The 25,042-nt window shown below is 40.1% G+C and overlaps 1 protein-coding gene across 3 annotated transcripts in view; it reads right to left on the reverse strand.

Moving 5' to 3' along the window:
* Positions 1–674: 674 nt before the first annotated feature.
* Positions 675–25,042, reverse strand: part of plekhg7 (pleckstrin homology domain containing, family G (with RhoGef domain) member 7) — a 29,157-nt gene continuing 4,789 nt past the window's right edge. The window contains exons 1-17 of one of the 3 annotated variants that reach the window (XM_047350684.1): positions 21,411–21,708; positions 19,721–20,502; positions 19,049–19,071; positions 14,454–14,572; positions 11,203–11,243; positions 10,764–10,868; positions 10,203–10,352; positions 9,868–9,963; positions 7,309–7,407; positions 6,485–6,598; positions 5,980–6,154; positions 4,008–4,123; positions 3,719–3,806; positions 3,545–3,624; positions 2,965–3,118; positions 2,714–2,811; positions 675–931 (exon numbers count right to left, since the gene is read on the reverse strand). In XM_047350684.1, the coding sequence (XP_047206640.1) occupies positions 821–931; positions 2,714–2,811; positions 2,965–3,118; positions 3,545–3,624; positions 3,719–3,806; positions 4,008–4,123; positions 5,980–6,154; positions 6,485–6,598; positions 7,309–7,407; positions 9,868–9,963; positions 10,203–10,352; positions 10,764–10,868; positions 11,203–11,243; positions 14,454–14,572; positions 19,049–19,071; positions 19,721–20,359 (2,208 nt within the window). In that variant the 5' untranslated portion in view covers positions 20,360–20,502; positions 21,411–21,708 and the 3' untranslated portion in view covers positions 675–820. Of the gene's footprint in view, positions 932–2,713; positions 2,812–2,964; positions 3,119–3,544; positions 3,625–3,718; positions 3,807–4,007; positions 4,124–5,979; positions 6,155–6,484; positions 6,599–7,308; positions 7,408–9,867; positions 9,964–10,202; positions 10,353–10,763; positions 10,869–11,202; positions 11,244–14,453; positions 14,573–19,048; positions 19,072–19,720; positions 20,503–21,359; positions 21,382–21,410; positions 21,709–25,042 lie in introns of those variants that run through there. The other 2 variants (XM_047350702.1, XM_047350694.1) reach the window with 2 other exon arrangements.

Raw genomic sequence — 25,042 nt, forward strand, 5'->3', positions numbered from 1 at the left:
AAAGACTGCCAGAAAATTGTCCACTTGTCTATTTTAGATGTCCAGGAAACAACACCAGAAAGACAGTGAGCTGCTCATTGCTCACAACATGATGCTGCCACCACCATACTTTACAGTGGGTATGGTGTGTTCAGAGTGGTGTGCGGTGTTCATTTTCCAACATAGCATTTCACGTGTCAGTTCGGTGTTGGTCAGAGCACCTTCCACATCTTTCTTGCCACACTTTAATAGGACAGACGTTTGCAGCCTTCAATTACTAGATGTTCTATTGACAGATTCTCCCACCTGAGCTGTGGATCACTGCAGCTCCTCCAGATTTACCATTGGGCTCTTGTCAGGTGGGTGAAACAGTTTTGTGTGAAATCCCTGAATATTGTTTTAAAACATTGCAATCATTTTAATATTCTAAATGTTTGCTTTGTTGTTTGCAAGTCTTAGTTCGTTTAAATGATTCGGAAATGTCTGCAGTCTCTCAAATTTTCCTTTTTTCACCAAAGTCTATTTGATGTATTTTGAAGCTTCTATATTAGACTTTGATACATTTTGTGTTTGAATTTTAATAAAGCTTTTCTCAAATTTGCCAACAGAAAACTTGTAAAAAGAGCATCTTGGGAATGCAATCTGAAAACCATGTGGCAGAAATGCGTGAAAGAAAACAAAATCTGAAACGAATATGACAATTAGATATTTATTGTACACTAACGCATCAGGTGCCTTTAAAAGGCAAAACACAGTTTACAAAAGAATCCTAATGTTGGAGCCGTCGGTGCACATTGACATCAGAGACATTTCCAGTGGCTTCAAGTGCTGCTGGATGGGGTCAGATCTGGGAGGACTCAAGCCACGATGAGGTGCTCTTGACTCGAGGCTGCTGAGAGTCCAGCTTCAGCAGGGCCGTCACAGCGCCCTCCATCTTTGCCATCCATTCCCTCTGAAAAAGTTGAACAAGGAAGAGGTCAGGAGCAGAAATGACAGCAGCTGTGTACAAAGGTAAAAATAAAATGAGGCAAGCATTAGATGATGCATGTTTTAAGACAGAAAAAGTCAACTACCTTACAAGTATTCATATCACCTAAACATTTTCAGATTTTACAACCATAAATGTGATTTTATTGGGATTTTACATGACCGACTAACACAAGGAACTGCGTAATTGTACTTTTTTTTTTTTGAATCTCCATAAATCTAGCCTTTATGAATACGTTGCAAGAATAAAGCCATTAGAAGTCCTGTTAGCGTCGGTCAGATGAGACCAGAATATAAATTTTCAATCTACATGCAAAATGGGCTGCACAGTGGCCCGGTTGTTAACAAGGAGGACCCGTTTCACACATAGTTCAGCTCTGACTGAGCTCGAGCTCTGTGCAAAGCTGGTAAAACAAGTGTCCCCAACCACTGGGCCCTAGACCGGTACCAGGCAGAGGACCAATCAATGTGTTTTGTATTTACAAGAGAAGCATGTGAGCGGTTTTGTGTTGAAAAACCTAGAAGCTTCTTTCATTGAGCTTGAGAAGCATTAAGATGTGGAGTGAAAGAAAGCCAATCATGTCAGCCAACATAGAAAATGTGCAAAAGGTGAGACTCAACCGCCCCTGGTCGTTCCAGGCATCGTTCAGAAGAACAGCGTACTTTGATTAGGACGTTGATCGGAGAGGAAAAAATGTATAAAGTGCAGAAAATGACAGGCTGGTCAGCTGAAAAAATCTTGAGCTACAAAATAGAAAGCAAAACGAGAAAAATGTGGAAGGATACGAAAGATTACCATTTAAATGGATCAGAGCAAGAATGGCAAAGATTCAGCCAATGATCAGCTGCAGGGTGGTCAAAGAAGCACTGAAGACAACTGTGAGAATTAGAAGATGTCTGTGTAAAGCTAATCTAACTGCAAGAAGCCCCCGCTAAGTCCCAGTGTTAAAAACAAGACGTGCTGAAGAGGATACAATTTGCCAAAGAACACATCAACTGGCCTGAAGAAAAATGGAGAAACATTTTGTGGATTGATGAAAGTAAGATTGTTCTTTTTGGGTCCTGGGTGCACAGACTGTCACTGAACTGAAGCCACAGTCCACTCTGAAGACAGTGAAGAATGGTGGTTCAAGCATCATGATATGGAGATATTTTTCTTACTGTGGTGTCGGGCCTAATTATTTTATACAGGGAATCAACAATCAGTTTGCATTTATCAAAAAACTTGAAGAGGTCATGATGCATTTGAAATGGGTGTTTCAACAAGACAACGACCCCAAACACACCAGCAGGCAAGCAGCATCTTGGTTCCAGATCAACAAAATCAGTTATTTTATTGAACAGCCCAATATTCATTTTTCTTCATTTTCCATTATGTGATTAAAAGACTGATACAGTTTTCTTCATGGTTTGATTTAGAATATAATGTGCAGTGTTCCCAATGCATAGAAATAAAAACTTTTCTAGGGATTTTGAGCTTTACTCACGGTTTTAAACACACTGCTGTTATTTTAAAACTCATCTGTACAACTACAGTGTTGACTCAGGAGGGTGAAAAACCATGTAACTTTTTCCTTCTACTTCCCTAATTTGTGTTGGTCTATGGTTTGTGGTTGTATTCTCACTTTTTCTGCATTTTGTTTACATACTACTGCAAAAAAGAATATTGGAGATATTTTCCTTCCACCTCTCACTGAAGTGCATGACCTCTGAAACCTGTCATAAATTCATGGTTGAGTGGATCTACCTTAGCTGATTCTGATGGAGCTTGCAGGATGAACGCACCGATACACTGTTGGTACCGGTTGTGGTGCATTATGATGAAAGAATGTGGCAGCCCCGATGCTGTGAACGAAGCAGAAAGTTCTGTCATCAGATACCAAAAATAAGAGCACACATCACTGCATGTAAACACAGAGCTGTGACCCAGCATGATGTTCTGATTTCCCATCCTCTCTGCTAAAACATATACAAAAATGCTGGATGAAGTGTAGTTACTGGAGGCATTTAGCTGATCAATGTTCTTGAGCTGCAGACGATCCAGAGAGATTGGCTGATCGAGAATCATGAAGGTGCAGCCCTCCTTCAGCAGCTGATCCAGCTCCAGGTTCTGCTGCAACCTCAGATGGTTCTGCTCAGAACCGATGGACCTCTGTATACAGTCAGAGCAAAAAAGTTAGAAAGCTTGGGTACAAGAGCCTTTCACAGAATGGTAAAATGGTAAATGGCCTGCATTTGTAAAGGGCCTTATCAAGTCCCCAGAGACCCCAAAGTGCTTTACACTAAAGTCAGTCATCCCCCCATTCACACACCGACAGTGGTGAGCTACAATGTAGCCACAGCTGCCCTGGGGCAGACGGACAGAAGTAAGGCTGCCATACAATTGGCACCACCAGGGCAAGGCAGGTAAAGTGTCTTGCCCAAGGACACAACGACAAACAGAGGGGGGGTTTGAACTGGCAACCCCCCGGTTACAGGAAGAACTCCTTCAGCCTTAGCCACAGCTGCCCCAAACTGGCCAAAATGGCAGAACATCTACCATTGGTCCAGATCAGAAAATGACAAAACGGGTACATACCTTCTTTGTTCTCTTTATTTTTGTGATCAGCAGGAATTCATCAAACAGGAACAGATAGACATCTATGAGCTTTGTGTTCTCTGGTGATGAACCAAAGAGAAACATTCTGAGATTCTGTTCAAATTAAAATACGGAGCACAAGAAACGCGTTGGATTTTGGCCAACTGTAGACACCTGTGAGCACCAGCTTTCCTTCGTGCAGCAGACTTCGGTGAGAGATGAGATTGTCTAGAGTGACGGCCTTCAGGAGATGTTTCAGACTCTGAAACAGAAGCAGCCGCTCACATCAGCTCTAAGCTCCTGATAGGATCATGCAAACTAAAGATCACCAACTTTGAAGGTGGAATCAGATATCAATTATCACATTTTGCACATGAATGATGTTGGTGATGATCAAGTGTATATCTGTGACTTTGTAGACAACAAACACACAGACGTTAAAATATAAACAAATCTGACGGACCTCTGGGATGAAGGCACGTTTGTCTCTTTCCCAAACCGGCAGCCACATAAGCGCGTCTCTCAACTGTTTCACCTTCTGGTAGTTATCTAGCCACTTAACCTTCCCCTCCAAATCACCTGTAAACACAGAAGAGACACAACTGAATGTCTAACATGGACCAAGATTGCATTTTTCAGTCAAACAAGGTAGAGCCTTTATGGATGTTCTATTAACAATACTGTAGTGTTGTGAAATGAACAATTTGAACCATGAACCTAATTAAAAATGATACCGATGCAGTGTGCTGCAGCACCATCCAAAATGAATACAGCGAACTAAGAACAAAAAAACTAAAACAATAAGCTTAGTTAAATACTTAATGAATATTAAAACTACAATGCTGTGGTCTGTGAAATTGAATTGCAATTGTTTCAACTGAAAATCCAGCATTTACACTGAGAGAGGATGCTAATTATTTATCTAAACATTAGTACCAAGCAGCTGCACTGCGGTTGTTAGCACTGTTGTTTCACAGAAATGAGGTCATAGGTCTAAATCCTGACTCTGGTCCTCTGGCACATTCCCACGGTCCAAAGTGCCTTACAGTCTGCATTGCCCTTAGATGTGCATGTATGTGTGGCAGTTAGTCCTGTGTTGCTCTCTAAACACCTGTACAGACACACTGACATGTTGATGAGCCTGCAGGTGATAATAAACTGCTTGATATGCTATGATCACTAATGCACATCAAAAAGCCTGCAGGAGACAGGAAAGTTGCACATTATTGAGGGTACCATTCCTGCTGATTTACATTTATTGCCAAAATATGCTAATATTCAAACCAGTTTAGGGAGGCTCTTATTTCTGCAACATTGAACCTAATTTTGCAAAGACTTAGCCACCGTGGATTTATGTTATAAAAGTTCAGTTCAGTCACTCAATATCAACAAATTAACTCACACAGGGAGACTTTGGACTGTCAACCAGCAGAAATCAATGAAGATAAAACTATCAGAGCTACAATAATTGATCTAAACTCCTAATTGCTTACAAGGTGTTGGTAAAAGACAGGGTGATGCTAAATTGTTAAAAATATAAATTTTCAATTTCAATATTTCATATAAATGTCTTTAGTATTTAGGATAAAATACAGGATTTTAGTTATTTGCAGAAAATAGATTTTTTTATATACTTCTAGTGTGACATCACTGTTACCTTCACTGATTCAAACAGAAATGGTACGATATTAACCCTTTTGTATCTCACAGTTTGACAGCACTATTACATTCACGAGCTGCAAAGTAATGCCAAACATGGGTGTGACTGGATTTCATGAGAAATTGCAGCTCTCCTAGTTATGGTAAATATTTTCCACACCCAAAGAGAACATTGGCCAGCACATTTCACCCATGACTGCAAGACTCCCATCAGCTGATCTTTTTATAATCACAGCCATTAAAAAGGTGTGTTGCAGAAGCACAAATCACAGGAAAAAGTTGGTAAAAATAACAGAAAATTCAGTCCATTTGGGTTTTTAAGTCTAAAAGAACAAAATGACACCAAAGTGCAAAGTGCTGGATGTTTTCCACAGCCTGTCCTGGTTACAGATCAAACTGCCACAGCAGGTCTGCTGGCTGCTGTCCAACACAACTGAGCCACCTGCTCCTTAAGAAGCAAACTGGCCCATTTGTGCTGAGACATAACCATACTGATTTACATGCAATTTGGGTCCTAATATGATTAACACCTGCACAAACATGCTGATGAAATACTTGAGTGAATGACAACACTGGGACGTCTGGCGGCTGAAGTTCGGAAAAAGGGTAAATATCTGATCGCCTTCAAGCAATATCTGTAAGATCTGTTATACAAATCCTACTACTAACCATGCAAATCCCTATTATTCACCCTGTGATAAGACCAAACCTTCAGAAGTGTGTTGATACATATCAAAGAAGAAAGCATTCAGTGAGAAGGTGTGCATGCTGCTCACATATAGACGTTTCTACTTTCTCAGCTATAACCTGCAGCTCTCTGCTTTCCTCACACATCTGGCATCTCTTTGCGATATTCCTCAACAAAAGCGGGTATCGGGTCAGCCGCTGCAGAGGTGCCACCAACAGGTCGCGCAGCTGCAGCCTCCGGCACTGTTCGTTCCTCTCACACCACTGGGGAGAAGGCAGGAGACAACGAAAGGATTCATGACAGGAAGATGGCAGAGTGAAGAGAAGCATCTCATAGTATCTGAACCGATGTTGGAAACAAGAGTGCACAGATATAGAATTTAAGGCAGGAAATAACACTAAGAAGCACATGTCTGACATTCCTCATTGGCAGGACTCTGGGACACTAAACTAATTGTTTAAAAAGAAGCAGTGCTGGGTGTCCTCACTCATATTTGGCACACACTGCCTGCAGTCAAAGGTACACTGTGTTCTGGCATTTGCTGACTAACAGAAACGAATCAGCTGCTGCCTGACCTCAGCTGTCTCCTGTACCTTAACATATGATCCAAAGTCCTCCCTGGGCATCAGGTTGTGTAGATAAAGCAGCGCTGTGGAGTAGTTGAGGCAGTACTTCTCCAGACAGTGACATATGCTCTCCTGAAAAACCTGTCAGCAGATGGACAAGTTATACAAACTGATCAGTGATTAGGCTGCAGATAAATTATTAAAAACAGAGGGTAAGGATTCCATCTTACAAGCAGATAAACAGAATATATGCTTCTTTTTGTGATGCATTATCTAACAGCCAGTCCCCTGCCAGTGCAGATTTTCTACCACTCAACTTTCTATGAATGACTGGATACAGCACTCTGAACAGCCAGATTCTTTAGCAAGGACTTTTCTGTCTTAGCCTTCCTGTAGAATCATTATGAAGTCAGCATTCTTCGCAGTTACTGTGTTGGTAATACATTTCTGTATTAAAACCTCCCATGGTTTTATTCAATATTCTACTTTTGTAAGAATCAGGAATTTTGTTCTTTCCATTAGCCATGAGCCATAATCATCAAAGTTAACAGAAAGTTTCACTGTTCAATTTGATTTACTGAAATATATTTAATTTTTGATGATATACAGATGCACCTGTAGTCCATATCTTCCTTGCAACATTTTGCAAAAAAAATAAAACTGTGAGACAAAAGATGTGGATATTAGCACTGCATATAATGCAAACCTGAATTTTAGGCTAAAATGCAAAATAAACGGAACTGCACCGAAATGCAGCAGACCATGCAAAGCCATCAGTTGTCTGTCTCAGAAACAGTCTGTGTGTAAAACTGTTGTGAGAGTGTACCGGTTCACATGTGAGTCACACTTGCCTTGCTCAGCAGCTCCAGCAGGGTTGGTCCGGCCCCTTGAGAAATACTCAACATGTTCTTGATGACATGCAAGAGGTTGTTCAGGAAACTAAAGCTGACCTGCAACAGCCAAAAAAAAACAAAAACTGCTAGTTAGGTGTCACCGCAAGGCCAAGAGCTCTCATAGCTTCCAGTTGAACATGACACTGCAACTTAGAGCTCAAACTGGTAATTCTTCACACATTTTTAAATAACAATAATCCACTTTGTTTTTTGTTTTAAACCATTTCCTCATTTAAAGGAATTCAAGCACAGGACTAAACAGATTAACTATCACAACACATTAGCATATTTTCTACAATAAAAACATGTATCAGGGTTATTTTATGCTAACTCAACAAGAAGTAAAAGCTCTTTATTTACTTATTATCTAAAATAACAAAAAATCCAAACAAGAGGATCTGCATTTTGGGTTTCTGAATAATTATGCTAGTCTAAAAAAAGCAAAAGAATAGATATTATTACATCTATCAGTTCACTGAACAGATTCTGGCTAGATTTGGTGTTGCCAACTAATTTAGATGAACGTTTTTCATCTTGTTGTATTTTTTATCTGCTTTTATGCTACTTTATTTCTCTATAATGGGCTGAACCAAGAAAACTCTGGACCTTAAGTCATATTTTATGATGTTCTTATTATCCCCTCAACCCCCCTTCTTAAATACTGATTCATGTTACACTGTGGATGTGGTCCTGTATTTGCTGGGTTAAGAGGGAGACACTGAAGATTTGTGTTGTATTTTTGGTAAACCTGAACAGTCTTGAACTTGTGACCCCAACCATGAGTTGAGTGCACAAGAATTACAAGTGAATGAATTCAACAATAAAATTGCCGACAACAGAAATGGTATCAATAAATTACTGATTTTATCAATTTTTATTATGTTCTTTTACCCCTCCAATACTAAAAGGACAGAAACTGTTTTACTTCATCATTTTCATTATTTAATTAGATTTTGGAAGAGAAGTTTAAAAAGTTACCGTTTGAAGTCCCTTTAATGAGATGTCAGAGTGACTGAAAATCTCCACGGCTCAATTGATCATAGAATGATGCAGAGTTGACCCTCCCTCACCTGTTGCTGTACAATACTGGACAGCTGGTTGAAAGAAGGTCACAAAGTTTTCACCTCGCTTAACAGAAAGACAATTCTGGCTGTTAGGAAATATGTCTAGTTGACAAATAAAGCCCGTCATGCTGTGGATGAGGCATTGGGCGCCACAGGATACCCATGGTCTTGGTTAAAAGTACCACGCGTTCTCGATATCGACGTAAAAATCCAAATATTTTAAACATACACATGAAACATTATCTAACAATGTTCATTTAAAACAGTAAAACAACAAATTATGCTGCCAAACTCATAACATTGAGTTACAATAATTTCATTGACAACATTTATTTATTAAATTTTTTTTTTATACAGAAACTGAAGCAGTAATAAACACCTGCAGAATTCAGTGGTATGTTTCAAGTACTTACGGTACAGAATATTTCACTGTACCCTCCTCCAGATCGGTTCGTTATTTAGTACCACAAGTATAACAAACTGGTACAAGCTGGTTAACTAGTCGGGCAATCTGCTCAGGTAGCCACCCTGCAGTCAGCTGCTCAACAGACATGCTGCTTGTAACATCCCAGCTACAGCTTTTAAACAACGATGCCTTAATAAAAGTGATGGGTGGCGATCATTTTGTTTGCACATCAGGACTGTTTCTGTTTTTTCTTGACCGTAAATATGTCCAAACAGCTTCTTCTTCAAGCAAGAAAATTAGGGGGAGGGGGAGCTCTGCACAACACAATGCTTTTAAATGCCAGAGAAAACTGGTCAGTCCAGCTTGTTCACTGGTATCTTATTAAATGGACTTTAACCTGAAGGACAGGCATGAGGGAAACCTTTACAGCTTTTAAAACCATTTTAAAACTATTATATATTTATTTCATATTTTAGCTAAATTGTCTTTAATTAAATCAAAATAATTAATAAAAGTTAGAGATGACATTGATAAAATGTAATGTAATTATAACCCAAATGTATTCTTATTTAAGCAGCAGTAGGAATAATTGCTTCTTTATTGTTTTGAATAAGGGAAGCTAGATCATGGTACACATTTTAAAGTTTTAAGGTTATTATCGAGTGAGATTCACATACCGGTCCATGCCTAGTCCAGACTCATCTATCAGAACAACTGCACAACTCATTTATTTTAAATATGTGAAAGTTTTTATTTTCTTTGAATTGTCTTGCTGCTGAAATGTGCTATATAAACTTGCCTTGCCTTCTTATATTTGACAAACTTTAAGTTTAAAAAAGGCCTCATTAGGTAGAAATTGGGCTATAACAACAGAATGCGATAGATGCTATGAAAATATATTGTAAGTGGAGCAAATTTTAGAAAATGTTTTAGAGATAAAAATTAAAAAAAATCCACATTTTTGGTACAATTGTTATAGAGCAAAATATTTTACATAGTGAATATGAACCAACCAGCCTCATACAGCTCGTTTGTCTCGTGTCTCACCAGGCAAAGCTCATTCAGGTTTGCAAACAGGGTCCATGAATCAACTTCCGAGAGGCAGTTATTCTGCTGCAGGTTCGTGAGTGTGGCTGAAAACACCTGAAAGGAACAAAACAGTCATATACAGAAAGAGCTAATTGTCGAAATCTGGCATTAAATTTCAAATCCACTCCTCTTTGGGAAGGAGAATCCAAAGAATCTTTTACGTGAGAAGAATTCAGGGAGATGATGACAAACACAAAGCAGCAGGAGTTGAGTTTCATTTGGGTTTGGTCGATTTGTTTGTGGTCCTGTGTGTTTACGTGGAGCATTGTGAAGCTTTGAATGGGTAGAGTCACCTCTTTGAGAACCATGAGCCGATCCAGGAAGTAAACACATTCACTGGTGAAGAGTTCCCAGATGGCCTCTTGTCTCTTTCGACCCTGAGGGTCAGAGGTCACGCCCATGGGCGAGGGCTGATCCTGGAGGAACTGAGCAAGAGAAAAGTCCTGGACAGAAAAAACGAAACAATTATGACAGTGAAAGTGGCATCTTCCAAAGTGTCTGTTTGCATAAAATAAAGCTGCATATTCTTTGACTGTACGTTTCCCACCACCATGGTGAATCAGGTGCAGGTCAGTGTTTGTTAATATACAGTGTGCAGGTAACATCCGACTGGTTGCCGCCTAGAAATTCTGGTTCTTGCACAACCTGCGTCATTTGAAATCGGGAGCATAGTCCTGCTAACTGCTGTCTTGTCATTTCTTAGTCATTAAGCAAACACTGAGTGATATTTAAACTGGAAATCAGAATGTGTTTTTACTTCAAACCTTTCCTGAGATTAGTACACAAACTAAACCAACATGACGATTTACATACAAATGAAAAAAGCTTTGCTACTGATTGTGTTCACTGCTCACCTTATATTTCTGAAACACAGCGTTTCTCCAGTCTTGAATCTGCATCATCGAAAGGTATTTTTCAATATCTGAAAGAGATGTGCCTGCCTGTAACTTCCCTTTAGTCTGAAAAGGGAAAACAAAACTCAGAGATAAGAGGCAGATTTTATTGGAAAACAAGAGATTGTTTGCTTATTTTCTGTTTAGCTGTGGTTAATATGAGCAATAATAACACTGTCGGCCATCAGAAGTGAATTAAAAAGTCTGGCTCGAGTTCTGCATTTAAACAAAAACTGTGACCCACAGGGGATAAGAGGAAACACACTAATCTGCTTTGAGAAGTGGGTCAGAGAACAATGTCCAAACCAACTGACCAGTTCTGTAACAAAGTACAAAACAAAACCACAGACATCAGTCACACCACCACAGAGAGAGACCTCAAGACAAACGGCACACCTACCGTACTGCGCCTCAAAAAGGGCCACTTTGATTTCTTTGTATCTGTAGAAATCGAACACAGAAACAAAGCGTGATTGTGTTGTGTGGTATGAGCCTGGACGCAGACATAAAAGATTTTCTGACAAAATTTGCTTTGATTTGAGGACCAAAGTTTAAGCAAAATAAAAAATGTGGCTCCGTTGATGCACTCCTTCGCTAATTAACGGCTCCATTTCATACCTACACAATATAACCCCTAAATAAAATCATGTTATTGTCTGAAATCTTTGTATTAAACTGTATTTATATTTTTTTTGGTTCTGATCCCCAATTGGGTCAGTTGACTTATAAAATATAACTTAACCTACTTAAGTTATTTTGCTTACTTATTAACTAAGTTAAGCAAGAGTTTTATGATTTTAAGACCCTGCCCAAACCCTCTATAAACTAATCATAGTCTACATTAAAGTTGCTTTCACATCTTCCCAAGTGTGTTAAAAATGACTTCTACTTGGGTTGTGCAAATGTTAAGTAATTATTATTATTTATTCACGTGTCTGGTCTTGGTATTTTAGGCATACCATTTAGAGAAGTTGGTTGGCCACATGTGCCAGTTTTGCTCTACAAAAAGGATATTTCAACACAAAATGTGATTAACTTTATTAAATCAATATTGGATCCAGCAGTAAAATAGGTAAAGTGATGAGAAGGGTAAAAGGCCTGCAACACACAGCACCCAGGAGTAGCAAAGAACAGGCAGACATAAACAGGATATTGCCTCAGGACAGCCGTAGACGTAGGTCGTCTGTGGCCCAGGCCAAAGAGGCACAGGGTGAGTGTTACCTATCAAGCCAAGGTGACTGGTCCAAATGGTAATCAGAACCACCATAAGTGAGAATTATATAACATAATAAAACTATATATACACAAATTTAACTATATGTGATTTAAGCACTTTTTATAAATATTAGTCTCCATGGTTTACCAAAATATTTGAATTTAAACAAACTAATATCGAACGGTTATTTAAATGGGTGCAAAACATTTGGAGAAAAAAAACTGGGAAAGGGCAAGTTGATCTGGAGCAGATTTGAAGTTGGTACCAAAAATAAAAACAAGTCATTTTGCTTCTCATGCCATTTCAAAAATTATTTAAGAATAGTACGTTTAAAAGTTTAAGCTAAGTTAGCTACTTAGCCCACTGTTAATTAAAGTTCGGTTAATAATGCTATTGGAATGTAGACTGTGAATTTTCATCATCTGTAAGCCATAATCATCAAAAATATAAAAAACTAATGTCACAAATGTCACTTTCTGAAATTAGTAACATGAACTATTGAACTTTTTACAATATTTAAGGTTTTTCAGATGTACCTGTTTATACACTGCTCAAAAAAAATAAAGGGAAGACTTAACAACACAATATAACTCCAAGTAAATCAAACTTCTGTAAAATCAAACTGTCCACTTAGGAAGCAACACTGATTGACAATCAATTTCACATGTTGTTGTGCAAATGGAATAGACAACAGGGGGAAATCTTTGGCGATTAGCAAGACACACTCAATAAAGGAGTGGTTCTGCAAGTGGGCATGACAGACCTCTTCTCAGTACCTATACTTTCTGGTTGATGTTTGGGTCACTTTTGAATGTTGGTGGTGCTTTCACACTCGTGGTAGCATGAGACGGACTCTACAACCCACACAAGTGGCTCAGGTAATGCAGCTCATCCAGGATGGCACATCAATGCGAGCTGTGGCAAGAAGGTTTGCTGTGTCTGTCAGCGTAGTGTCCAGAGTCTGGAGGCGCTACCAGGAGACAGGCCAGTACACCAGGAGACGTGGAGGAGGCCGTAGGAGGGCAACAATCCAGCAGCAGGACCACTACCTCTGCCTTTGTGCAAGGAGGAACAGGAGGAACACTGCCAGAACCCTGCAAAATGACCTCCAGCAGGCCACAAATGTGCATGTTTCTGCACAAACGGTTAGAAACCGACTCCATGACGATGGTATGAAGGCCTGACGTCCACAAATGGGGCTTGTGCTCACAGCCCAACACCGTGCAGGACGCTTGGGATTTGTCAGAGAACACCAGGATTGGCAAATTCGCCACTGGTGCCTTGTGGTCTTCACAGATGAAAGCAGGTTCACACTGAGCACATGTGACAGACGTGACAGAGTTTGGAGACACCGTGGAGAGCGATCTGCTGCCTGCAACATCCTTCAGCATGACCGGTTTGGCAGTGGGTCATTAATGGTGTGGGGTGGCATTTTTTTGGAGTGCCACATGGCCCTCCATGTGCTCACCAGAGATGAGATCCTCAGACCCCTTGTGAGACCATATGCTGGTGCGGTTGGCCCTGGGTTCCTCCTAATGCAGGACAATGCTAGACCTCATGTGGCTGGAGTGTGTCAGCAGTTCTTGCAAGATGAAGACATTGAAGCTATGGACTGGCCCGCCCGGTCACCAGACCTGAATCCAATTGAGCACATTTGGGACATCATGTCTCGCTCCATCCACTGACTGTCCAGGAGTTGGCGGATGCTTTAGTCCAGGTCTGGGAGGAGATCGCAGACCATCCGCCGTCTCATCAGGAGCATGCCCAGGTGTTGTAGGGAGGTCATACAGGAACATGGAGGCCACACACAATACTGAGCCTCATTTTGACTTGTTTTAAGGACGTTACATCAAAGTTGGATCAGCCTGTAGAGTGTTTTTCCACTTTAATTTTGTGTGTGACTCCAAATCCAGGCCTCCATTGGTTAATAAATTTGATTTCCATTGATGATTTTTGTGGGATTTTGTTGTCAACACATTCAACTTTGTACAGAATAATGTATCCAATGACAATATTTCATTCATTCAGATCTAGCATGTGTTATTTGAGTGTTCCCTTTATTTTTTTTAGCAGTGTATATCATCTGGCATTGTTTCATAGTGGCCCTAGGGTCTGTTTTCCGAAGTAAACTTCTTTAAAGTTCATCATATAACAAAGGTATATAGCAAAGTCTGCCTTTAAGGACCTCTTAATAACCTCGTTTCCCATCAAGGAATGTAAAACCCAGCCAAACCCAAACTCTTATGTTGCCTGGCTCACAACAGCAGTAAACTGTGTGGGTGGGTTATGGTCAAACGTTTAGGCATCATGAACTGACTCATAACAAGACACATTTAATCAGAGGGCAGATTTTCTGGGTATCATGACCTAGGATCATAATGTGATCAGAAAAACATGTAACACTGGCACATAAATGAGAGAATGTGGAATTTTACCAGCAAGGTTTGAATCATTGATCATGTCTGCCGCTCCGTTGGACACAAACAGGTCTCCTGGTGAGACATCGAGTCCAGGTAAACTGACCACCACTGAGCTCCGCCTCCTCTCGTGAAGCCTGAAGCAGAAACATTAACATTTTTAGATATTGAACAGTTTTATGCAACATCTTAAAATGAATGATCACAGCTCTTCACGGCAAACCGCTCATTTTATTTCTGAAAATCCCCTGTAACCAGAACAGCCCATCTATGGGAAATGTAATCAGGGTCAGACTGTTCAAGCTGAGGGAAAATACCCAAAATTCCTTTTGTAATTTTGTGTACCAGAAATGCCACTGAAATTCCATCTGCTTTCTGCAGCAAACCAGCAATTAATGTGATTAGCAGATATTATGAAGGATAAGTGTTATGTGTCTGGCTCATGCATGGACAGCTGCCGATTAATGGATCACCCTGATTGCGTAGGAGACAAGCTGTCAATGTGTGCCAGTTCTAATCCTCTCAGTCTTCTTTTCATAGTCGGTAACTGAAGAATGGCTTCGGTTGGAAAAATCACAGGCATGCCTTTTAGCCTGGGGGCAAAGCTCACAGTCGCTGTTCTCAAATGTTATGACTTATCCTTTGTTGCTGAACATTTGGGATTACTGTCCTGGATGAAAATGAACCCTTACGAGCTAAAATTAGCAGCTGACAAGTATGATTATGTGATTGATTGCGACACTAAGTATGCCAACAAAGTAAATATAGAGTTCAAGGCTGTGGAGTGTTTGATTTGTCATAAAAGATTAAAGTATACACCTTGAAAAGCTTGATCAGTGACAATGCACAGTCACACTCATATTGTGCCCATGCTAACAATAGACAAACAGCTATTAAATATGGCTGCTGTCTGTTAATAACTAGATAGGCTGGTTTTTCCTCACAATAAGGCTAAATGTCACTTAGAAATGGGCCAGTTACAGATATACACCAAAGTATACAATTAAATGAGTTACTGTTTTAATAGTAGTAAAACTTTCATTCTGTTTCTACACTTTCAATTCCTTCTAATGAGATGCCAGAGAAAGTCCTAGAGTTTTCTCCAGCTGTATGGAGCACAGAGTAACGTAACAGTACCTCTGCCTCATCTGTTGCTGCCCACTGCTGGTCAGCTTGCTACAAAAAAAAGATACTACATATTTTTTCAACAAACCTAAGACAAATGTAACTATATTTCCAAGCCAAACAACACAATCTTAATGTGAAAACTAAAGAGCACCACCCATCACTCATAGGTGTACATAATCATACATATGCTGAGAGCATCAGGACTGTAGAGCAGCTAATTGAAGGCTAGCTACCTAAGCAAACAGCATGACAAAGCAAAGCTGCTAGATTAACAAGCTAATAACAACTAATACATTTAGGAGGCATTTATTTAATATTTTTCCTTAGCTTTAGATAAAAAAAACAACAACAAAAAAACAAAACACGGGGAAAATTTAGGGGGATTGCACATTGTGACCAACACCATGTGTGTCATTAATTCAAGCGCATTCATTGGAACGTTTAACATAAATTGAGCGCATCTTGCTGTATTGTGCCTTCAAAGAAAAGATTGCTGGACATCTTGGATAGTTTCATCAGAATCGTTGCACTTCTGCATAAAACAGGATCAAAAAGGATCGCTTGGCCGTCCTGAGGGAGCGGGTGTCGACTGTTTGAAAATATTAGGGCTGTAATTTCTGACGCAAGACTGACACCACCGATGTACGTTGCCATTAATGCAATTATAATAACCCATTTGTTACACTATTTTAGCAACAGCAGAAATAAAAGTTGTTACATCACGTTATATACTTTAGTTTAAATTGTGTAAATACTTTAAAACTGTAGGTTATCATACCATGAAAATCTCATGAAAAATTAATTTATTCTGGATTTTTCACCAACATCTTTTGCTCCTCTATGGCAACTTTGATCATGAACTGCTGATGAAAAACTATGTTTGCTACAGGTTCTTAGTTCCTTGGTGGGGAATATCCAGAAGGGCCAGCAGAAAAGGATACTGTTGCAGCCATGCTCCTCTTCTTCCTACAGCTCTTTCATACACTTGCGCTATGTGAAACTCTTTACCGCTGTGGCAGCGTTACTGCATCAATCACAGGCATGGCATAAGTATTACAACGCCTATTACGGCTCCTCTGGCTTTCTGTGATTTCATCTTTACGGTCAAACGTTTCTGTGCGGTTACTGTCTTCACCTACATGGGACATGGTCTAAAAATTCATCTCTTAACTGCAGGAACCCAGCACTCCACCCTGAGCAGAATCCTTGCCTTGCAGACAGCCCTAACAACTTCTACTGTAGGTTTAAAAGCGGTCATTCACACCTCCCACTAACTCGTCCACATCTTACTCTGACACAAAAGCTTCCCATCACCAACCACCCTCCTCTCCTCAAACTCCCTGCCTGCATTTAAAATCTCAGAGGAAGATGCAAATAGACTCAGTATCAGAAGACCAGGAAAGCTCCAGGACCTGACAGTGTCTCCTTCTCTTGACTGATAGCCTGCACTGACCCACTGGCCCCCATCTTTTAGTCTGATGGTCAGAACCATCTGGAGTTGAACCCATTTAAGATAGTGGAGATGATGGTGGACTTCCAAAGAACACCCCTCACACTGCTTACCCTCAACATCTGCAACATCACTGTCATGTGCAGACAATGATCACATCTACTGTGGATCACTTCCGCTTCCTAGGAATTAGCCTTTTTCAAGAAAGAGCTGGTCCTCACCCATAGACAATGTTCAGAAGAAGGCCCAGCAGAAACTGTACTTCCTGAGGCAACTCAAGTAGTACAACCTTCCACAGGAGCTGCAGGTCATCTTCTACAGTACCATTATTCAGTCCATCACTGTGTGGTTTGCCTCATCCACACAACAGGACAGGTCCAGACTACAACAAACATTTAGGTCTGCAAAGAGGATCATCATGGGTGACCTTTCCTCCATCCAGGACTCAGGAAAAGGGCAGCTAACATCTCTGCAGACCCCACACATCCTGGACACAAATGGTTTTGTCTTTTATCTTCAGGACAGAACTCCAGAGCACTAATTGCAGAAATCAGCTGCCACAGAGACAACTTCTTTCTGCAGGCTGTTTCTCTGATGAACACTTAACAGTCAGAGTGCCCAGCTTGATACCATACATATTTGCACTAATTCAACTATGTCTTCCTATTTTTTTATTTTCCTTGTTATATGTCTATATTTAAAAAGACATCATTGAGAGCAACATTGAACCAAAGTCAAATTCCTTGTTTTTGTGCATAAACTTGGTATATAAAACAGAATCTGATTAATCATATTTACAGACTAACACCATTACCATACAATAGGCTGCAGCAGAAACAGAAGTACTAAAAACAGTTTTAGTTCAGCTTTTTTAATGTCAGTTATTGTATACAAAAGCAAAGTTTTTCCTCTTTCCTCTTACAGTGCACAACACCAGCTTTCAGTACAGTGAGTGCACTTCGCCAGCTGTACTTGTATAGTTGCACAAGTAGCACGTGACAGTATTTGAGAGCAGCTGTAATCTGCATGGCTACAGAGCCAACACGTACGCTTTGGAGGATAAATTGGTGTGCAGTTCAACTGAAAACAGAAGTAGCCTAGTAAGTTATTACTTCAGCATGGTTTTGTTAAAATGTGGAAGCCCCAACTGGTCCTTCCTCTCACAGCTCCTTCTGGTAAACTGATAAACGCCCCACCCATCCCTAACTCCAGCACAGTGCATGAACATAATAACAGATGGTAGCTGGCATCAGCACCTAAGCGATGCATGGGCCAATGGGGCACTAAGAAAGGCACGATTGCTCCTCTAAACCAGGTCAGTGCCTCCTAACGGTTCGTTCCGTACCATCCTCACAATGAGGTCCTGTTGCCTTGTGATCATGCAGAAAGCTTCCTCTTTGTACCAGCCTCTCTGCCAACAGAGAGCACTTGCTTGTTTTGTCTCAGATTTTAACGAGAGAAAATAATGATGTTCCAAAACAAAACTACCCCACCCAATGGCTTGCAGTGCCTGGACACTGTCCCCGGCACTGTGCCAGGGTGTAATTAATGGGACAAAAACTACCTAATTATCCAGTGTGGGGAAGAGCCTTGTCGCCCATTAGGAGGGGCTTAGGTGGCGGTGAGGGAAAACAGCTTTAATGAGGGTTTGTCTAGCTCGAATATAACCATGGGACTCTCAAAACTTAACCCACCGTGCTTATGAAGCATTAACAAAGACGTGAAGGACAATGAATGCACAAAGAGGCTCCTGTAGCTAAAGGTCCAATCAGCATCCAGGGTCAGGTCAAAAGCACTTTGATGTGATGGAGCTCCGTTTTCTTTTTTGCTGATCAATTATTTGCTACAAAGCAGCGCCGCTACGTCGTGGAAACAAGCGACGGCTGATAGGGACAAATAAGAAAACAAATGTGCGCTCGGTGCCGGCGTCAGGAAATTTTACTACATTGCTGATAAGCAAATACGTTCTCACACATTTGAGGCAGACAATATTCAAGCTAGAATATTCACAATGTAAAAGGTAAAGGGCACCTACCTTCGATGACATTGTTCCCTCTCCTGTGGGAAAAGAGAGAAACTTTATTACAACTGTAAGCTTTCAAAAGCAGTAAATGTGCAATTTCCATGATGCATGGAGACAGTCTCACCGTAAAAACTAACATCCTACTGCTAACAACACCACTAGATCACTTTCAAAGACACTGAAGTCTGAATCAGTGCTTTAAGTAGTTGCAGGAATTCAAAAGCCTTTTATATTGTGGGAGAATGTAGACACCGTATTGAGAATGCGCCTTCATGGAAACCACAAGCTGATGAATAGATTTGCCCATTATCTTTTGCCAATCGCTCACTGACCCCTCCATTATTGGGTGACTGCTGACTGCAGTGAATGGGGGCCCGAGGAAAGCACTTCCCAGGGCTCTACTGGCAGTGGGTTTGGTCAGAGCTGTCAGTGCATGTAACTGCTGATTCATTTGCTGTCAAAAGCTTGCATTGTAAATGACCGCTGCAGGAGGCAAGACAGAATGAGGCAGAGAGGGCTTCTGCAAGTGAGGAATGTCTACCTATTTAATTTATTAAAGGTCGTGCAAGGAAATCCACAGGGGGGAAAGGGTCTGAGATGTTAGACTGAGGTGTAGGATTAGTGTAAGAAAAATTATTATGTATGTTTCCATTAAATTTAAATCAAAACCAACAAAACACTTACCTGCAAATCTACGTCAGAAAACTCAGACGCTTTCATTAGAGTTGGCTGAGAACTGTGGCTATCCTGTTTTGTGGAAGAAATACCATTTTCAAGAGTCTTTGATCTACATGATCTGGTTTCCTGTCGGCCAAAGGGTGAAACCAACCAAGATTCTTGACAGTTCTCTCCATCAGAGGGGGCGTTTGTTGCTAAAGGAGATTTGACACTCTGTGCAGGGGACATGGAGCTTGATGAGGATGCCTCCTCCTGAGTGCTCCCCATCTTGCCTAATTCTCGAGTATCAATCACAAGACGTCGGGAGCTCCTCATCCTCCTCAAGGTGGGAGATGTCGAGATGCGTCCAGGAGCCTGGCGGTCAAACTGGAACAAAGGTGCCACCAGGGCCTCAGTCTCCACCAGCGACAGGTGTCTCAGTTTGGAGTTCATCCGGGTGAGATCTAAGTGCATTATGACGGGGCTGCTGGTCTGACACTCCTTGTGCTCGAAAGGCCCTGAGTCCGTTTGGGTTTCCGCGTCCACCGATCCTGTTGTGACAACTTCATTCTCATTCTGAGCCCATTCATTGATGTAACTCCAGTCCAGTTCCTTCTCATTGTCCTGGTCTTTGTCCTGCAGAATAACGTGCTTCAGCGTAGACATTGTAACCTCAAAGGCATTATTACAGTGCAGAAGACATCAGAGAACGTGTAATCTTACAGCCTGATGGCTATGGGTTCCTTCAAGGTGACGTCAGAAGATAATCCTGTTACACGCCACTTTCACACCATCTACTTCTCAGATTTCTGGAGCAATAACAGAAGATTTAAAATTATTTCATACAACCAAGACGTTTGTTGATGATCAAAAATTAGGCATCACTGAAAAGATAATAAAACAATGTAAAATAATTATTCTGTTTTTTTAACATTAAAAGAAATGACATGTTGAAAATTCATATAACAACTGCTCAGTAATCATTAAAACAATCAAACCCTTCTTATAATTTCTGACCACTGATAATTCTGACAATTTTTTTTTTTTTGTGATGAGCTCCAACACTCTGAGGTTGGAAGGCCTCCTTGCCATCACCCTAATCTTTAACTCTCACCACAGATTCTCCATCAGATTCAATTCAGGACTGTACCTGGACCAGTTCGATAGTGAATATTACTTCCAATCAAAAGAAACATGCTTGCAAAATTAAAAGATTAAATTAAGTCTAAAACCTGCCAGGGGTATGAATACATTTCTTAAAATTAAAATCTTAAAATTTAAGTTTATGGAGAAATGGCACTAAATAGCCACTAAACATTACAATATCTTCATAACTCAAACTTAAAAGAAGGTATGTCCATAGAGAAAAGCAGATATAGAGTACAATGATGCTAGAGCAGCACAGTTGTTACAATAATAGTATTGTGTGCATTCAGTACTTAAAATAAGGACGCACCTTATTCCAGCTATTCAAATATTACTACCATACTGTCTGTTGTTCTCACGCAGATATATATTTTTTAAAGCTAAAATGTTATTGTTGCAGGTCAGCTGCCTTTCATCCATGAGTCTAACTTTTAAATCGACAGTATTCATTAGGAAACAAAAGACAGCGTGTAGAGAGGAGAAACAAGGCACAACTTTACAGATACTGAACTACACACACCTGTTCTTTTAAATATTACTTATATTATTTCTGTGAAAGCGAACCCCGCACCTGTTTCGGAAAGACGGTGAAAAATTAATCAACATCCACCGTCGCAGCTGCGCCTCGACTCCGGGTGGCGGCGGTGACGCGTGGCCGTAGAGAGCGGCAAATAAAGCGGCAGGTTGACCGGGTAAAGGTCTGGAGAAAGTCTCGTAGCTGGTTATTTCCCGGGAGGGACGAAGGGGAGGAGGGAACAGAGCTTTTAATTCCTCTGTGCAAAGGTGGGAAAGGTGTGACTGAGGCGCGCTGCTTGCCTGGGAACATCAATACTCTAAACCCGGCGTCCCTCCCTCCTCCGTCCGACACAAAGCAACGTCACCAAGCTGCCTGGAACAATGAGACTGACCTGAATTACATGTAGCAGTCACCTACTGCCACACTGGTGTCATGTGAGAGGAAAATTAAACACCACATGCCTCTGCTTTCTGAATAATAACACACTATACAGATATAATTTAAATTTCAGACAGATTACAGCTATATCGGGGCAACGAAACAGACCTTTTTGTGGCGGTTCTAGACCAAATTTACCGGTGGGGCCAATGTTTGGCACAGACAAAGGAATGAAACAAACAAAAAACATATATTAAATATATTAAAAAACAAATTTTATATAGTAAGTGAGCCACTTGCGGTCCTGGAGCTGCAGGTTGCAGACACCTAATCCAGCAGATGAAAATTGTGATCCTGTCATAATACGGCATAAGCTAAAAGTGCAACACTTTAATTTTTAATTCATTGTTAAAGTAAAACTGTATGAATAAAAAATTGAATTGGTCCAAGGGACCAATCAGTTATGGTTTCTCTGCCAGCGCATATCATCATAAGAAATTGATTTAGTATTATGTCTTCAGTACAGGTGCTAGAACCAGTTCTAAAGGGACACTGGTCCCTGTTGGCTCCTGCCTAGAACCACCCATCATTAAAAGGTCACACATCTGTGTAAAAATGCCAAGTTTATGTAACGGAAAAAATGAGACCAAGAAAAAGAATTTTGAAACAATTTCCTTTATTTAATGTGGTATCCAGTACCTGTCAATTGAAATACAAACTAATTTGTTTGTAATAAAAACCTGCAATAGTCTGGTTGTACAAATGTGCACACCATCAAACTATTACACTGTTGAAGGGCCTTCTGATTCAGTTCCTGCATTCAGTCAAACTTACCATAAATTGTGGAGAACCCGATTAATAAATTCTGCTGTTAGGATTTTCTTGACGTGCTCATTTCCATCCTTTAGCTAAAGCCATACTGTGCAGATAAGTTCTCATTCGACAAAGGTCAGAAGAAGAGAAAACTGTGAAACAGTACTGACATTACTGGATGTTGTTCCATATTTGACGAAAAAGACAAGATGAAAATTGGTCAGGGAGGCTGCCAGAAGTCTGAGTATTGCTGTAGAAGCTGCAGGAATTACTGGTCAGCACTAGCTGTGTTCTAGGTGACAACACACAGCTGTTTCTCTGCATATCTGGATTAAGGAGGAAGGTTGATGGACAGAAACAGAAAGCCTACATAATGGGAGAATGTTACGGTCGGATGGAGCCAAAGTGAAACTTTTAGACCACAATTCAGAAAGATACATTAGCGGTCAAACGTTTCAGATACACTTTGTCAATTAATGGGCGTCTGAATTTTCATCACTTTTTACTTTGTAGATTCTCACCAAAGTCAACAAAACTGAGAATGAACACACATGGAATTATTTAGTAAACAAAAAGTGTGAAATAACTTTAAACATTTTTATATTTTAGATTCTTCGAAATGATCCCCCCTTTCCTTTGATGGCTACTTTGCCCTCTTGACATTCTCTCAATGAGCTTCATGAGGAGGTCACCTGAAATGGTTTTCCAAAGAGTCTTGGAAGAACTTCCCGGAGGTTCATAGAGAGATGGCCAAAGGTTAATATTTCAGTCATCACGTCAAAGACGGCTACTTTAAGGTATCTAAAATATAAAACGTGTTTAAAGTTCTCTTACAACTATTCATTTTCTACATAATTCCATATGTGTTCATTCACAGTTATGATGCCTTCAGTGAGAATTAATGTACAACGGAAATAGTCATAAACATAAAGAAAACCATTTATTGAGAAAGTGTGTCTAAGACTTTTGATCGGTAGTGTATGTTTGGCCCAAAAAATAACCCAGTACATCACTAAGAGGACATTGTACCAACACTGAAATGTGGATGTAGTGGCATTATCATGCTAGGATTACCTCTCCTTAAATGGAGCAAGACCTTTTCTGAAGATGAATTAACATTTTATCAGTTTTAAATTACAGTCAGTTCTGATCCAAAATCTTCAGGCGGCTGCTAGAAATCTGAAGATGAAGACAATTTTTTTCCAGCACTGCAGCGAGTTCAGGCATCTGCAAAAATCAACAAAAGAATGGTTTTGCGGGGAGAATATTAAAGTTTTGGAGTCCAGAACTAATCTGACAGAAAAACTGCAGGGTCACCTTAAGTCTTCATGATCTGATAGATGTGAAGAGGTTTTCCAACTTGGGCAATATTACCTAACCAAGATGTGGGATGCTGATTGACTCAGAATGCAGAAACTGAACCAAAAGGTACAGCAGAGATTGCACATTGCTGCAACCAGGTTAGCTGTGGCTTATTTGGATTTTTAAAATTTTTCCTTCTATAAGATTTGCTTGTTTTTCAGTTGAGTTGTATAACCACTTCATTTGTCACATTTTTTATTACAGATTTTTGAAATTATTTACCAAGGCATAATTTTTTTTTATATCCCTGGAATCTTAACAGGGGTGCGTTCACATTAAGATCCTCTCTATCTTGTCCATCCATCTATTCGGACAAGTCCCCACAAGTGACGAGCTATGTTGCGTCACAATTACATAAATAATTCTGATTCTACCTTTCATATGTGTTTTAGATTATAAAACTACAAAGAAACAAATAGATGTATTTAAACTGAATTTAAAAGGTGTTGTGGTACAGTTTGCTCCAGTTTTTACTCAATAAAGAGCTTAATTACTCACGTGTTAAATGAATGTAATAATCTATACCCAACATGATTTAAAAATGCAGCAGTTAAACACCAATAAAGTAGAAGAGTGGTGGTCATGCCATGTACTTTGTACTGTAACCTTATTTTGAACACGAGGAGCTGTAAAATGGCGCTCGCAGGAAGATATAATCTGAGCTGTATGCCAACATTAAATTAGCTTTGATCTCTTAAATGTGTTGTAAAAAAAACAACTCTGACAGGGCATTTTGTCAGTTTCCCACAAGCGACTCCGAAAATATGACAATGCTGTTGCTTTTTCTAGTTTCACTGGAGAAAACCCTCAGATTCTTTTCTCATTTATTTTTTTTTACTATGTTATATACAAACAAATGTGTTACAGTGGCTCAAAGGCACGTCAACATTTCCAGTCATTGGGAACTATGTAAAATAACAGTGTGAGCTGTGTTTGTATTTAACACAGAGAAGCTGAATAACCTGTTGATGCATCAAGTGTGATCGCTATAGGGCGACACGGATCTACGGATCACATCATAACTGCATGTTTTTTTGAAATTGATCCGTAGCGCCCCCTGCTGGATTTAGGCATGTGGTACACTAGAAACAACAGTTCCATTACAGTACCTGTCATTCTAAAGCAGCGAGTCA

This window comes from Girardinichthys multiradiatus, chromosome 2 (genome assembly GCF_021462225.1).
Source record: "Girardinichthys multiradiatus isolate DD_20200921_A chromosome 2, DD_fGirMul_XY1, whole genome shotgun sequence".
NCBI classification, from domain to species: domain Eukaryota; kingdom Metazoa; phylum Chordata; class Actinopteri; order Cyprinodontiformes; family Goodeidae; genus Girardinichthys; species Girardinichthys multiradiatus.